Source organism: Pelophylax lessonae, assembly GCF_965119305.1.
Source record: "Pelophylax lessonae genome assembly, chromosome: 3".
Taxonomy (NCBI): domain Eukaryota; kingdom Metazoa; phylum Chordata; class Amphibia; order Anura; family Ranidae; genus Pelophylax; species Pelophylax lessonae.
The window spans coordinates 17,844,700-17,860,965 of record NC_138770.1 but is presented as its reverse complement, the minus strand read 5'-3'; the positions used below and the strand labels follow the sequence as shown (position 1 = coordinate 17,860,965).

General features: G+C 44.3%; 2 protein-coding genes and 1 long non-coding RNA gene across 3 annotated transcripts in view; 2 read left to right on the top strand and 1 right to left on the bottom strand.

The window, feature by feature from the left end:
* LOC309550237 (uncharacterized protein) overlaps positions 1 to 16,266 on the top strand; it is a gene marked incomplete at its 5' end in the record, with an annotated part of 156,646 nt that overhangs the window by 65,189 nt on the left and 75,191 nt on the right. The gene's annotated exons all lie outside the window — the stretch shown is intronic.
* Positions 3,657 to 5,358, bottom strand: LOC309550795. Its single transcript, XR_014225032.1, has 3 exons — positions 5,277 to 5,358; positions 3,954 to 4,291; positions 3,657 to 3,837 (listed from the first exon to the last, which is right to left on the bottom strand). It is a non-coding gene; the product is annotated as an uncharacterized lncRNA (long non-coding RNA).
* Positions 7,540 to 8,172, top strand: LOC309548781 (gastrula zinc finger protein XlCGF66.1-like; the record flags this gene model as incomplete). Its single annotated transcript, XM_082248726.1, has 3 exons — positions 7,540 to 7,632; positions 7,760 to 7,894; positions 7,981 to 8,172. 3 exons carry the CDS (start codon positions 7,540 to 7,542, stop codon positions 8,170 to 8,172), a joined length of 420 nt encoding a protein of 139 aa, XP_082104852.1.

The following is a 16,266-nucleotide window of genomic DNA, read 5'->3' as shown; positions in this document are numbered from 1 at the left end:
GTTTCAGTCTAGACCTACGCCAGGTCACGCCTTGATGTGCGGGACACCTACTCACTATCAACCATTGCCTGCGACTAGTAAATGGCTCCTCTGATCTCCTACCAGTTCATTTCTTTATTCATGGACCTTAGTCAGAGAGTGAGGAAACAACGAGAACTGTCTTTTATAGGAGTGACAGTGATGAGGGGATTATAGGACGAGTGTCCCCTCCCCCTCTATCACTCATTGCCATCTTCCCAACACAAGAAGTCCTGCACTTCCTTATTTAGTCCATGATTTAGTCATGAATAACAGCGGGGCTGAGCCCCACCAGAGGTCAGAGAGTGAGGATGGGGGGGGGGAACAACCAAGATGAAGACTGGACTGATCCTGAAGACCTCCATCATTGGGTTATTGACCCCTCCCTTATTATCACTTTCTGTTTAAGTGTCCAAAGTTTGAGGATGTTATTACATTATTATCAACATATAAAAGTCTGTCCTCCAATCAAATCATCAGATATAAAATGTCCAGCTGGGAGGAAATGGGTGTAACAAAAGAGAATCCATATTCTGTGCATATATAGCAGTGGATAGAGGGAAGAGAGCAGAAATCAGGACTATGTAATGTACAACATAGAGTATATAGTGCAGGGGTCAGTATATAGTATAGGGGTCAAGAGTATGTAAAGTACAACATAGAGTATATAGTGCAGGGGTCAGGAGTATGTAATGTACAACATAGAGTATATAGTGCAGGGGTCAGGAGTATGTAATGTACAACATAGAGTATATAGTGCAGGGGTCAGGAGTATGTAATGTACAACATAGAGTATATAGTGCAGGGGTCAGGAGTATGTAATGTGTAATATGAATGTACGACATGCATGACGTCCAAAAGGCAGGATAACTCCTCCAAAAGCCAGGGGCAGGCATTTCACCCCAGGGCTGAATCCATGGCATAAATACCGGGACCAAAAAAGGTTATTGGGTGCCAGTCACTTTTGTCTTTTTAAAGTGTTAATGCAGAATGGTTCAGGAGGTGAGGGTTGGAGGTGAGGGGTTGGGGGGGGGGGTGGGGGTCTCAGATGCCATGGCAGATCACGTACAGACTCTGCAGATCAATGTCTACTCTCACAGTGTCAGAACCTATAAGCCGACTGAGCAACACTGTAAGCACATTCCCAAATTTCAGTGCGTCCTCCAAGTGAGTCCCCAGGCCCTCCTTAGAGACCGGCCTTCTTCATGGCTCCTTCCAGCAAGGGGCCTCCCCTGGGTCTCCTCCTTGGCACAGCTTCCTCCAGACCAGGCAGGACAGCTTCACAACCACTTCAGCACATGTTAGGCCCCAAAACAGGCTAATGGACCTAACAGCAGAGCTCCATCCAGCAGCCCCTCCCTACACCTCATCCCAGGGGAAGAGAGCGAGCACATGGCCTGTCCCAAATATTTATTTCCTCCCCCAGCATGCACCAGTGACATAAACCTCCCACTGGATTGGCTGACAGAAATATAAATATTCTTAATGTAAGACATTAAACCGAAAGAAAATATTTATTATATTGCAGTTTATCGATTCTTAGATGTGATGTTAGTTTTCCTTTTTAGGATTTCTTATATGTTCATCTGGTGATCTGGCCAGTAAATCTGTTCTATAAAAGCTCCAACTCTAAAGCAGAATGTATCAGTTACTGGGATGGGGCAGACCATTTACCACTGGCAGGGGTGCTTACAATGATCAGCTTTTATTTATTCTTGTAAAACCTTTATCTCAAAAGGGAAAAAACAGTTTGCTGTAACTGATTATAAAGTGTGAGATGGAGTTTTGCTTCAATTTGTTACTGTTGTTAAATCTGATAATACATCTAACACTCCACCCCCCCCAGACTGATAATTCTGCTGTCTCCAGAGTGGGGGCGCTCTAATACAGAAGGTGTGACCAGGTGAAAACAGAGGGGAAAAAGCCTTAAAAAGAAAAGTAATGCAGCCACCACATCTAATGATTGGTAAGCTGCAATGTATGACATTTTTGGTTTTGGGTTTATTATCATTTTAGTTTGGTTGGTGAAATGGCATACTATGTCCAGTGATAGCGGTGACATCTACTGGCCACAGTGAGAAATCACAACTCAGCTTAAGCTTAGGGAAAAACCAGGCGAAAAACTGAACAATCAGTCTGAGCTAAGTACAGCCCAGCCAAAAACTAACATGACATAGTAGCCCCTATTTAAGACAAGCTGTAACTTCAGATCCCCATCCCTTTTTTTTGCTCAGACAAACTGTCTAAATTCTGGACTTTGTACAGATGTAATGAAGAGAGGAATGCAGATAAAGGGGTATAACTTATGTAGGAGGATTTGTTTCATCTCTGTGTATCCCCTGAGGCCAGTCACTTCACTGGGTATATGGAGGGTTTACACCCACTCTAAATGTGCACATGAGACAAGCTGCAGAGGTCCCACACCGCTGCCTCCCATCTCCTGAGACTGCACTCAGTGACTTGGGTGTGAGACTATACAGACATATCCCTCCACCCGGCACAGCCAGCAAATAACAGAGCAAGTAACCCCGGGAGAATTGTTCTGTCAGAGATCTTACTAGACCCGGGCATGGGGCAGAAGACCCAAAACTCATAACCTAGGTGCCTATATCATGCACATTTATTTTGCCAACTGAACCCCAGAATCTCCATAGATCCAGTCTAGAGATATAAATTGTGTCTGCAGCACAGAGAAGGAAGATTATCCGAGAGAAATACAGGAATACAGGACGGGGAACACAGCTCAGGAAAGTGACCAGGGGATTACAGGCTGATATCACCCAGTCCCCGCCCTACTCTGGACCAATCAGTGAGCAGTATGGGTGGAGGAATGTATTTAGTGTTAATGACCCACCTGTGCTGATCTCTGTAGGAGTGTCCTCCTCTATAAATGTCCCCGTTATTCCATCCTCCTCCATAGACTGCTGATCATCCCTCACATACGTCTCTTCTTCTTCTGCTTTAACCTCAAATTTTATATCGATTGGATCTCCACTCTAAATCAAGAAAATGAGAGAGAATATCATCTGTAAAATATAAGATTTATTATTGTGACATCACATAAAAATACACACATTGTCTCCATGAGTCTGTGTTTTATAATCTCTGTCTCACCAACCTTGTAACAGTGAGGGATGGTGTGACCTTCCTGTGTGGAATCCCGGGAATACAGAGGACGGGGACATCTCTCTGGTGGGTTCCTGGTATTAGGTGGCTCCATCATATCCTTGTGTCCTTCTGAAAACTCCTCCATCACTCCATACTCCTCATCCTCCTCTTTATACTCTTCTTTAACATCAATATTATCATCCCCGAGGTTTCCTCTCTGAATATATAATAAAACATTCATTGTAACAAATATACTGTATATAAATCAGAACTACCAATAATTGTCACTCATCTACCTGATGATGGTGGGGGATGGTGTGACCTTCCTGTGTGGAATCCCGGGAATACAGAGGACGGGGACATCTCTCTGGTGGGTTTCTGTAGCTGGATGACTCCACCATGGTGTCCTGGTACAGATCTTTGTGTTCTTTTAGAATCTCTGACTCCTCCATCACCCCATCCTCATCATCCTCCTCTTTTATCTCTTCTTTAACCTCAACTTTAGAATCTCTGAGGTTTCCACTCTGAATATATAATAAAAATGACATCAATGGTAACAATGCAGATAATGTACAGATCCTTATGATACTATCAGTGATTGTTCCTCATCTACCTGATGATGGTGAGGGATGGTGTGACCTTCCTGTGTGGAATCCCGGGAATACAGAGGACGGGGACATCTCTCTGGTGGGTTCCCATTACTGGATCCATCTGTAGGAAACACACACACTGACTGAATACATTGTTTCTATGTGTTTATCAGATGATGGGGGATCTAGGTGAATCCTCCGTACTGCTCTCTCCTTTACAATAAAGTCTCCTCTTACCCGGTGATGTGAGGGGCGGCTGATTCTCCATCATGACGTCCTTGTAGAGATCCTTGTGTCCTTCTAAATACTCCCACTCCTCCATGGAGAAATAGACAGTGACATCCTGACACCTTATAGGAACCTGACACACACAATGATACAGTCACCATCCAGACACATCCCTTGTCTGTTACTGGATAATGTCCCAGAATTCCCAGCACCGCTCACCTCTCCTCCATGATCTCTCTGGTGACTTCTAGAATCTTCTTTGTATTTCTCTATTCTATCAGGGAGGGAGGTGGAGGCAATGTGATGGTCATATGATCTCCAGACTTCACAGGAGGAAAACTCTAGATCTGAACACAAATAGTAAAATCAAAAGAAATTCCCAGAATCCTCCTCACCTCACCATTCAGGTTTCCATTTGATTAAAGCCCCACCTCAGACTGAGGTATAATTTACCCACACAGGACCCCCACACTATGCAGAGTAAAAGCTTGTTGCAGGCATTCTGACATCATTACATACAACGCAGGACCAACAGTCCCACTTTGCTAGTGAGGATGCCAAGGGTCCGCCCACATCCTAAGAGCATGAGAAAAAAAAAAGCCAGATGGAGGGACATTGGGGGAGGAGCTGTGAGGTCAGTGTGATGTCATAGGACATATAGACTCCTGAATGCAGGGACATTTGGATGGGGAGATTTGAGGGGTCCTCTATATGAGGCTCTCATGTGAGCAGGTGACATGTGGAGGAATGGAGTGTAAATAGCAGACAATTTTTTTCAGAGCTCCTAATGGTGGGGATGGATTTTGCTGCATGCTGGTGCCAAGTTTCCACCCCCCAGGGTCACTGCAGGTGTGGAGAAAAGCTGTGTAAGAGGATATGGAGGAGAGACGAGGAGGAGATCCAGGAATCAGGATAAAGGTCAGGACAAGCAACAGATGAGCGCATCCAAGAGATGAGGGGGAGGGGAAGAAGTCACTAAAGGTGATCATAGATACATGGAAATTCAGCTGGTTCAGCAGGGATCGGTCACATTTCCATCCATGTGTGGTCACTGCCGGAATAAAAGTCACTCCATCAGCGACTGCAGCCAATAGCTTCATCACTGATCTGTGTATTCTGAGAGCGGAGGAGCGCCCCCCATTGTTAGAATACAATAGTGCAGCGGGGAGAATTCCCCCATCCCCCTCCAATGTGTGGATGGGGGAATCGCTTCAGTTTTTTTTACTCAGCCCGCTGTCTGAACGATAAAACTGAACCATGTATGGCCAGCTTTGGAAGCAAGATATATTATTCATCAACTGATCCCCCTGAAGGGGTTAATCTATGTATTACCTCCTCTGCCGCCAATTCCTGCAGTGTCTTCTCTCTCTGTCCTACCAAATTGAATGTCCTGTCAGAATCTGACATCACTTCCTGTCTGCATTCCATAGAGACTTCCTGTCTGGGTAGAGGTGAGATCACCACCTTGTGGAGCTCAGAGGAACTGCAGCCCTAAGAACCGTCTGGTAGTGTGAACACAGCCTTGTACTGTGTGTGTATGTACTGTATATCCTTCCCCTTTCTCTCCTCCCTGAGTGTGTATGAAGAGGCGGAGCTCCTGCTGGAACAGCGGTTGGAGGAGGAAGCCGAGTCTAGGCGGGAGACTGACAGAAAGCGCAGCAGACTTGCAGGAGTGAGCGAGGAGGATCCAGTTCCTTTACCATCGGAGGTGAGGAGAGTGTGAAGGATGTTTGTGACTCTGGTAGCTGAAAAGCTGGGAGTCATATTGCTCTGGTGAGTGGGGAAGCAGTACTAAGGGGGCGCCCTCACCATCACGTGTGTAAGAGGTGGAAGAAGGCGTGGCTACACTACAGCTGGCAAAGTTTGGAGCACGGAGCACTTTCACACCTTATCAACTTTTTATTAATATATGGACATTTATTTTAGCAAAATAAGGTAATTGAAGTAGATGCAAAATGGAAGCAGTGGACTTGCAGAGAACACTATATTGAGCACATAATACTGTATGTTTACATGAATTTGCACAGATTTTTTACTTTGTTTAATATAGCAGCAAATATTATAAGAATAATGAAGTAGGTGTAAAGTGGAATCCGTAGATCTGCATAGCACTTTATATATGAATGTATCCACATATTTTAGTGTATTTGTGATAATTTATGTGCACACACAATAGGACAGCGCTGTGACACATAATGCTCTTCTAGTTGATAAAGGTGGTGGGAGTGGAGATGACCCATCTATAAGGATATACAGTACATACACACACAGCACAAGGCAGTGTTCACACTACTAGACGGTTCTCAGGGCTGCAGTTCCTCTGAGCTCCACAAGGTGATGATTTCACTTCTACCGAGACAGGAAGTCTCTATGGAAGTGATGTCAGGTCCAGAAAGGAAGTTCCGGGTGAGAGGTGAGTTGGGAGGAAGTAGAGAGGAGACATTGCTGGAAGTGGCTGCTGAGGAGGTAATAAGATCTTATTTTCTATTTACACCCAGTAACCCCCCCCCCCCTCATGTCCGTCCTCTTCCTCCATAGTCACTGTGACCTCTTTTATCTCCAGCAGATGATGATACCCACATATATAGTGTGGAAACCTAGATTAACCCCTTCAGGGGGATCAGTTGATGAATAATATATCTTCCTTCCAAAGCTGGCCATACATGGTTCAGTTTTATCGTTTACACATTGGAGGGGGAATCCTCCCTGCTGCACTATTGTATTCTGACAATGGGGGGCGCTCCTCCGCTCTCAGAATACACAGATCAGTGATGAAGCTATTGGTTGCAGCCGCTGAACGAGTGACTTTTATCCGGCAGTGACCACACATGGATGGAAATGTGACCGATCCCTGCTAAACCAGCTGAATTTCCATGTATCTATGGTCACCTCCCCTCCCCCTCATCCGCTTCATTATGTAAGTCATGCTGAGATAATCTCCCATTGGCTGAGCAATATTCTCATTTGTCTCTGAGCTCCTTCTTGCTATTCCTCGTCCTGCCTGTTGTTTCCTTGGATTGATTTTCTGTGTAGTGACCCCGGCTTCATCTCTTGGATGCGCTCGTCTGTTGCTTGTCCTGACCTTTATCCTGATTGCTGGATCTCCTCCTCATCCCTCCTCCATATCCTCTTACACAGCTTTTCTCCACACCTGCAGTGACCCTGGGGGGGTGGAAAGTTGGCACCAGCATGCAGCAAAATCCATCCCCACCATTAGGAGCTCCGGAGAAAATTGTCTGCTATTTACACTCCGTTCCTCCGCACGTCACCTGATCACATGAGAGATTACTTTCACACATTCCTGACATATTTTGGTAAAGGTCAAAGTTCACTCTTCAGTTTCGGAGAAGTCTGTTGCTTGCCTTGACCTTTATCCTGATTCCTGGATCTCTTCTTCATCTTTCACCCAACATAGAGAATGGAATTTGTGATCCAGGAGGCCAAACTTTTTGTGACCCCAAGGATCATAGCGAACACTAAACTGTCCAGATTAGAAATGTTCTCACTGCGGACCATAGTGCTTAAATACATACTGACCTTCATATTACCTCTCTGTTATCAAAGTTATTTGTCTACAGGGAAACCTTCATAGAGGATGGCACCAATGAGGAGAGCGGAGGACCAGAACCACATGATTGAGAAGATCCTAAACCTCACCCTGGAGATCATCTACCTGCTGACCGGAGAGGTGAGGAGGATTCTGGGAGGTCACATGACATCACTCTTATCTCTATTAATTAAACACAGACCTGACTGGAGAGGTGAGGAGGGTTCTGGGACTCTAACATGATATTCCTATTGGTTCCTCAATACAGAGATTTCCTCCTCTGAAGTCAGGAGATCATATGACCATCACAGTGCCTCCATGTGACTCCCTAAACCCTGAGAGACACAACATGCAGAAGATTCTAGAAGTCACCAAGAAGATGATGGAGCTGCTGACAGGAGAGGTGAGCGATGCTGGGAATTCTGGGACATTATCCAGTAACAGACAAGGGATGTGTCTGGATGGTGACTGTATCATTGTGTGTGTCAGGTTCCTATAAGGTGTCAGGATGTCACTGTCTATTTCTCCATGGAGGAGTGGGAGTATTTAGAAGGACACAAGGATCTCTACAAGGACGTCATGATGGAGAATCAGCCGCCCCTCACATCACCGGGTAAGAGGAGACTTTATTGTAAAGGAGAGAGCAGTACGGAGGCTCCACCTAGATCCCCCAGCATCTGATAAACACAGAGAAACAATGTATTCAGTCAGTGTGTGTGTTTCCTACAGATGGATCCAGTAATGGGAACCCACCAGAGAGATGTCCCCGTCCTCTGTATTCCCGGGATTCCACACAGAAAGGTCACACCATCCCCCATCATCATCAGGTAGACGAGGAACAATCACTGATAGTATCATTAGGATCTGTACATTATCTGCATTGTTACCATTGATGTCATTTTTATTATATATTCAGAGTGGAAACCTGAGAGATTCTAAAGTTGAGGTTAAAGAAGAGATAAAAGAGGAGGAGGATGAGGATGGGGTGATGAAGGAGTCAGAGTTTCTAAAAGAACACAAAGATCTGTACCAGGACAGCATGGTGGAGTCATCCAGCTACAGAAACCCACCAGAGAGATGTCCCCGTCCTCTGTATTCCCGGGATTCCACACAGGAAGGTCACACCATCCCTCACCATTATCAGGTAGATAATTGACAATTATTGGTAGTTCTGATTTATATACAGCATGTTTGTTACAATGAATGTTTTATTATATATTCAGAGTGGAAATCTCGGGGATAATATTGATGTTAAAGAAGAGTATAAAGAGGAGGATGAGGAGTATGGAGTGATGGAGGATTTTTCAGAAGGACACAAGGATATGATGGAGCCACCTAATACCAGGAACCCACCAGAGAGATGTCCCCGTCCTCTGTATTCCCGGGATTCCACACAGGAAGGTCACACCATCCCTCACTGTTACAAGGTTGGTGGGAGGAGCTTATACAATACAGACTCATGGAGACAGTGAGGTTGATTTACTAAAGCTGGAGAGTGCCGAATCTGGTGCAGTTGTGCATAGAAACCAATCCGCTTCCAGAATTTTTATTGTCAAAGATTAATTGAACAAACTGAACTTAGAAGCTGATTGGCTACCATGGACAGTTGCATCCTTTTGCACTCTGCAGGTTTAGTAAATCAACCCCACTGTGTAGATTTCTTATGTGATGTCACAATAATAAAGCTTATATCTTCCAGATTAAATTCTCTCTCATTTTCTTGGTTTAGAGTGGAGATCCAATCGATATAGAATTTGAGGTTAAAGCAGAAGAAGAAGAGACGTATGTGAGGGATGATCAGCAGTCTATGGAGGAGGATGGAATAACGGGGACATTTATAGAGGAGGACACTCCTACAGAGATCAGCACAGGTGGGTCATTAACACTAAATACATTCAATATAAAATTGTATCAAGAATGGTTTAGGATTTTTAAGGTGCCAATACATCAAAAACACATGATATTAAAATATAAATTTTTTATTATCAAAAAATGATAAAAGCATCAATAAAAACAATTCTCACTCTTAATGAAGTTGTGTACAGACAATTCCTGACAATACCACAAACAATTCCACAACATGTTTCGCTGTATAGCTTCTTCAGGAGGAGTTTTGTTTGGACGGTATTTATGCATGCTAGTGAGAAGAACATAACATACAAAGGTAATTAAATTACTACATAATCTATGAAAACATACAATTCTTCCACACAAAGAAAGCAACATATTACACTGTTATTTCATTTTTTAAACAAGAGAATGCATGTTTACGATCGCTGGAGCCATTTTCTAGAAGAACAGCAACTCCAATGGCGGGTGAATTATCTGTAGATTGGATATCAGTATCCCGCAAGAGGCCATCCAGGCCCTAAGTGGTGCACCTATGGAAGGGACAATATACACTGTGTTATATAATCTTTTTATGATATAAACTAGTGTGCCTTCATATTTCAAAATATCATATATATCAAAGAAGAAATTGTTCAATAATTACCATATATGAGAGGTTTTAAATCCCAACACACTGGTGGCATAGGTAAATCCAGGCCCTAACCTAGAGGGGAAGGGAATATGTTAAGGAATTCCTATCCAAATGATAGCAGGACTGCACTGAACTCCTGCCTGGTTAAAGGAAGGAAAAGAGAGTAATAAATACTCATAAATCGTCTATGAAAACTGAAATCCAATTCCTAGACCAAGATAAGAACCTACCTAAGGTGTCCCCTCAAGAGTGTTGGCGTCTTCCACAAGGTGAGCAGAGCAATGACGCTCGGCTCTCAGGGCCCTTATGAGGGCCTCTCACTGCTGGCATCTATAAAGATGCCAATAGCGGTGCGGACGCCGTGTTCATTCATCAGTTCTCGTTGTTTCCTCACTCTCTGACTAAGGTCCATGAATAAAGAAATGAACTGGTAGGAGATCAGAGGACCCATTTACTAGATACCTTGAGGGGGGAATTGTAAGATCTTCAGAGACAAAGCTGTGTGATGTGGGCGGAGTCCTGGTTTAGGGGAACGAATCTGCTGATGTCTAGTAATAATCTTTGTATTTCTATTTTAGTAGATGGACGGGAGATGAGGAAAACCTCAGAGGATTGTCTCACTTTGTCTCCAGACTGTAAAGTAGAAGATGAGGACATCACACAGTATAGTCCAGGAGAAAACCTGGCTACCTCAAATGTCCATCCGGCACCACACAGTGTAGATGGACCATCGTATTCCTCTTATCCTGAGGAACCTCAGACTGTGAGGGACAGTGCTGGACCATCGTATTCCTCTTATCCTGAGGAACCTCGGACTGTGAGGGACAGTGCCGGACCATCGTATTCCTCTTATCCTGAGGAACCTCAGACTGTGAGGGACGGTGCCGGACCATCGTATTCCTCTTATCCTGAGGAACCTCAGACTGTGAGGGACGGTGCCGGACCATCGTATTCCTCTTATCCTGAGGAACCTCAGACTGTGAGAGACAGTGCCGGACCATCGTATTCCTCTTATCCTGAGGAACCTCAGACTGTGAGGGATGGTGCCGGACCATCGTATTCCTCTTATCCTGAGGAACCTCAGACTGTGAGGGACGGAGCCGGACCATCGTATTCCTCTTATCCTGAGGAACCTCAGACTGTGAGGGACGGTGCCATCTATCCAACAGATAAGAGGTTTTCCTGTACTGAGTGCGGGAAGCGTTTCCATTTTAAATGCAATCTTGATGTGCATAAAAGGTTTCACACAGGTGAGAAACAGTATTCCTGTCCTGAGTGCTGGAAATGTTTTGTACAAAAAGCAGATCTTGTCACACATCAACGGTCTCACACAGGTGAGAAGCCATATTCCTGTGCTGAGTGTGGGACATGTTTTTCAGACAAGTCCAATCTTTACAAACATCATAGATCCCACACGGGGGAGAAGCCGTTTTCCTGTGCTGACTGTGGAAATTTTTTTGCACGGAAATTCCATCTTTACACACATCAGAGATCTCACACAGGGGAGAAACCATATACCTGTCCAGAGTGTTTTAAATGTTTTTCAAGGAAATCCAGTCTTTCCATACATCAGAGATCTCACACGGGGGAGAAGCCGCATTCCTGTCCTGAGTGCGGGAAATGTTTTTCACGGACGTCTGTTCTTTACAGACATCAGAGATCTCACACAGGGGAGAAGCCGTATTCATGTCCTGAGTGTCAGAAATGTTTTTCAGTGAAGTCCCATCTTTACAGACATCGGAGATCTCACGTGGGGGAGAAGCTACTTAACTGTGCTGAGTGAGGGAATTATTCCTCACTGAAGCCCTGTCTTCCTGTACATCAGGGATCCCACACAAACCTTGAGGTGTAAAAGTGCCTTAAGTGCGGGAAATGTCTTCTATATGAATTTTGCTGGACATCACCGCTCTCATGTGTGAAAGAAGCACCCCCTGATATACACCTCAGATATACTCCATGGCTGATCTTCATCATGTAAGAAACACTTCATAAGGAGATCAGAGATCACCAAAGACATCTATGTGTTGTACTCTGTTGGCCATTGATAGCAGTAGAAAATAAAAAATGGAACCTTTACCAGGGAATTCCCTAGTCGTTGTAGGGAATGTTGACAATATTTTATTTCATATAGTGATTATGGTGGACCACCTTGCACCCAGCGTGGGTGATTCTGCCAAGATACAGCTTCTTCCAATCTGGAACCAGGTATTAACGCTGAGCATTGCACCCAAGAACTAGAGGACACTAGCTTAGCAGCAAACTGGAACTGCATTTATTGTAAATTCACACAGAATATATACCACACAAAATCAGGTAAAGGCTTGATCATATCATCCTGAACAATGCAACTGTAAACAGTAATATTAGTACTGCTAACATAAACAGTATTCCTAATTAAAGAGTAAGCCAATTAATAACTACTCACTAACAGCTAACTGTGATCTAATCATTATAAAAACATAAACATCCCACAATAGTTTGGTAACGAGGTGAAGAGGACACAATACTAGCAGACAGACAGAAACAATAGGTGACTCTATTAAATTGGGAATTCACACCTAGGAGGCACACAATGGGGAAATTATACCATGAGAGAAAGACAGCTTAGTTAACAGATTGAAGCAGGAGACCCCAGCATTGGGTTGTTTTGAGCTGAATATGTTAACATCTACTCTGTGTCTGGGGGGAAGGGGCGTTGCTGGTTTGGGCATAGAGATCCCAAATCTGTATCTGAGTCCTAGGTTCTCAGAGTCTGTATGTTCTGGGGAAACATGGACCTGAATCCGATGCAAAACCACTCCAAAGGGCCTCCAGGCACACACCTTCCAAAGAATAGAGCCCCTTCAAAAGCCAGGGCCCATAGTCAGTAGGCAAGAGGCTACCTTGCAGTCCCCTCCAAAAGTCCCTGTCCTAGTTGGGTCTGTCACAATGATTTTATAAGATCATTAGTCCTATCTAATGTCCATAATGTGGTATTTCACATTTTTTACTGATGGAAGCTTTTCACGAAAAATACCTCATTATGGCCAATATATGTAGCTGACAATCCTAGGAAAACACTTTGTTACACTACATTCAGAATTTCGCCTGGACAAATGCATGTTGTGATAATTTTGTGAACTGGGCAGCCCAAAAACTCTTTGATAAGAACCAGGGCAGCCATGTTGTTTAGAATTTGGAGATGATATGTATAGCCTTTCCATGTGCACCTTACTGAAAAGGCTCGTCATAGATTGGGGTGGTTGCCACATATCTGCACAGCTTGTCGGCAGAATTTGGCGCGGGGACATACTGGATGCCTTTAGTTATCATTGTGCTCTTGCTGGGTGTTCATTGTGTCCTTATGCCTCCAAGGAGGAATGGGCTGCCTCCAAGCAAACCTTCCCTTAATCTATCCACTGCTATATGTGCTCCTACCTGGAGATTCTCAAAACTAGAGAATTAGGAGCGCAGTATACAGAGGAGCCTTGGCATGGGCACTGCGGCTTACACATATATTTGCAAATGTGTGCAACTAGAATCTATGTTTGTAGCGTGATTTACTAGACGGGCCAATTTGTTTTGGCCCATCTAGCAAAAAATATTTTTCCTCCAGGGATTCATTTTATAGTATATAAATGGAACGCACTATGCTTTTTAAGAAAAAGAAAATATATCCTCCAAGGATTTTATGATCTTTTCCAAAGTCATCTTCCAGGACGGCTTAATTGAGATATAGGCCCCTCCCACCTAGCACAGGAAACACAATCCACATTAGCTTAAATACAGGTGAGAGGCAGTCCTCCTCAGTTTTTTGTGTTTCCTTGGCCAGACAGTATCACTGGTGGGTGGGTGCTGTCAGGTTTCGTGCTAGGTGGCAGGAACCTCCCGACCCTGACCTTTCCTGTACTGGGGCAGTGACCCTGGGGAGGGTGTCAGGGAACTCAGGGCCCCCCGGTACCACTGGAGCGGGAAGGGGGGGGGGATGGATGGACCCCTCTCCCTCTAGTTTTTGTCTGGTGGGGGGTCTTAGTGGGGCCTTACCGGTCCTCAGAGATGCAGAGTTCCAGCGGTGCCTGTTCAGGGTGTTCTCCGTGGGTCTCCTGTGGTGTGTAAACCAGAAAATGGGGAGACGCTAGCCCAGTGTTCTCTTCCGACCTCATGGTAGGAAGTGGATGTGATGTCACGGGCCGGCGTGGCGGAAGTGACACAGCGTCTGAGGGAATTTCAAATTTCTTTGCAGCCAAAGCCAGGACTGGGCCCCAAAAAGAACAGACGCCACTGCATGGGCTCGGCTCCAATCCACAGGGCCGAGCCGGAACCTCCGTGGACAGACACTGAGCAAAGGGCTGTGCCTTGACGGCAGGCACTTATAGGACACAGAAACCTCGGCTCCCTGTACATCTATGAAGGTGGCTGCTGCAGAGGAAGCGGATTGGGGGATGATGGCGGATCCTGGCCCTCAGGTAAAGAGTGATGGGGGTAATTTGTTCTATTTACCTAGCACCTGTGGAGGGGCACCAGTCGGGGCTGCATTGTTTTATGCTGCTGGAGGGGGCCACGTGCACGGTGATGTCTCTCATCCCCTGTACATTTTGAAATTTATTTTTGTAAATTTGTTTTGAAAATTAGTTTTGAGATGTGTTTTGCACTGGGCTATTTTTACAGCTGAGATTCGCTTGTGCCTTGCAGGGCAAGAGCCGCAAAGAAAAAGACGGTGCGGTCTCAGGGGAGGTCCCCAGAAAGAAATGTGCCTCATGCAAACAAAAGATGTCTTCAACCTGGAAAAAAGTGTTATGCCAGGACTGTATGGATGCCCTAACTAAAAAGGAATCTTTTTCCATGTTTAGAAAATTCCTTGACACCATGAATTCTGAAATGGTTAAAAGTTTCAAATCATTCAGGTCTTCCTTTCAAGAGCCCGGCCCAGCGGATACATCTCAGCCTAGTACTTCACACTCTGTCGGGGCACCTCAGGCCCTTCCATGCATTCCGGCAGAACAAGGGGTGTAAGAACAAATAGAGGTAGAGAGAAGGCCAATGTGCTACCAATGGGGTATGGGACGTATGCGGTGGAGTGAATATGAATCCAAATGTGTAGATCAAAAGATAATCTACAAAAAAGAGCAGCCAATTGTGTAGTGTCACCACATACTTACTGTAATAAGGAGAATGTAAAAAAATGGGCGCTACTTTCTCAATGGGCAAAAGCCCACTGTAATAAATATAGAATTCCTAGTATGTTCAAAAAATAAATTAATAGAATAAAATAAATTAGATGTGTTGAAAAAATATAGTTCATAAAAGGATCCTAAAACATCATGATTCACATATAAAACAATAATCAAAAAACGTGCAAAATGGCAAAAGAAAAAAGTGGATACGTTGTATAAAAGTGCAAATAATAATAGATGCTGAGAAATAATATATCCGTATATATCACAGAAAATGAATAAATAAGCAGTTCATGCATCCATAGTGCCAAAAAGTAATAAGGTGCTTAGATACGTGAAAATAAATATATAAATAATTGCAATCAGATGTGGGTGAACATAATAATCAATAAATTAAAAATAATTTGTCCATGTGCAAAAAGTGCAAAGGTGCTTCAAAAAAGTGACTCTCGTGACTCTTCACAATTATAAGGTGACTCTTGTGATTCTCCAATGTTGCCAATAGGGAAAGCGTGTTACAAAAGTGAGCTAATCCACAAATAGGTGCAATGGCCGCTCACCTCCAAATACACCTTTAAAGGCGTTTTGTGATATAGATCATCAGGCTAAGGCAATAGGTCTTCCTCCACAGATGGGGCTCTAGTGGGGCCACTAATATACCCGGAAGCTATTAGGTTTTCATCGCGTTGTATAGCACTCATTAATGAAGCCAGGCGTGCGATCTGGCTTAAAGCAGATGCGGCTTCTAAGGCCAAGTTGTGTTCGCTACTTTTCAAGGGGGGCTTAATCTTCGGTGAAGATTTAGATTCGGTATTGGAAAAGTCGGCAGATAAGAAAGGTTTTCCTAATCCGAAGAAACAGCAGTTCAATAAGCCTTTTCGTTCTTTCAGGAAGAATAATCAAAAAGGCGTAGCCAGGAAGGACCAAAGCAGGCCCTGGCAACAAGGGAAAGGCAAAGGTCGAGGGGGATTTTTGTTTAATCACTCCCAGACCAAAGACAAAAACCAATGACTCTCTTTGCACGGTAGGGGGGAGGCTGGGGGCCTTCTTACTCTTCTGGCAAAGGGTTACAGCCAACAAATGCATTCTGGATCTAATCCAGAATGGATACAGAATAGAATTTCCTCAAGTACCCCCAGT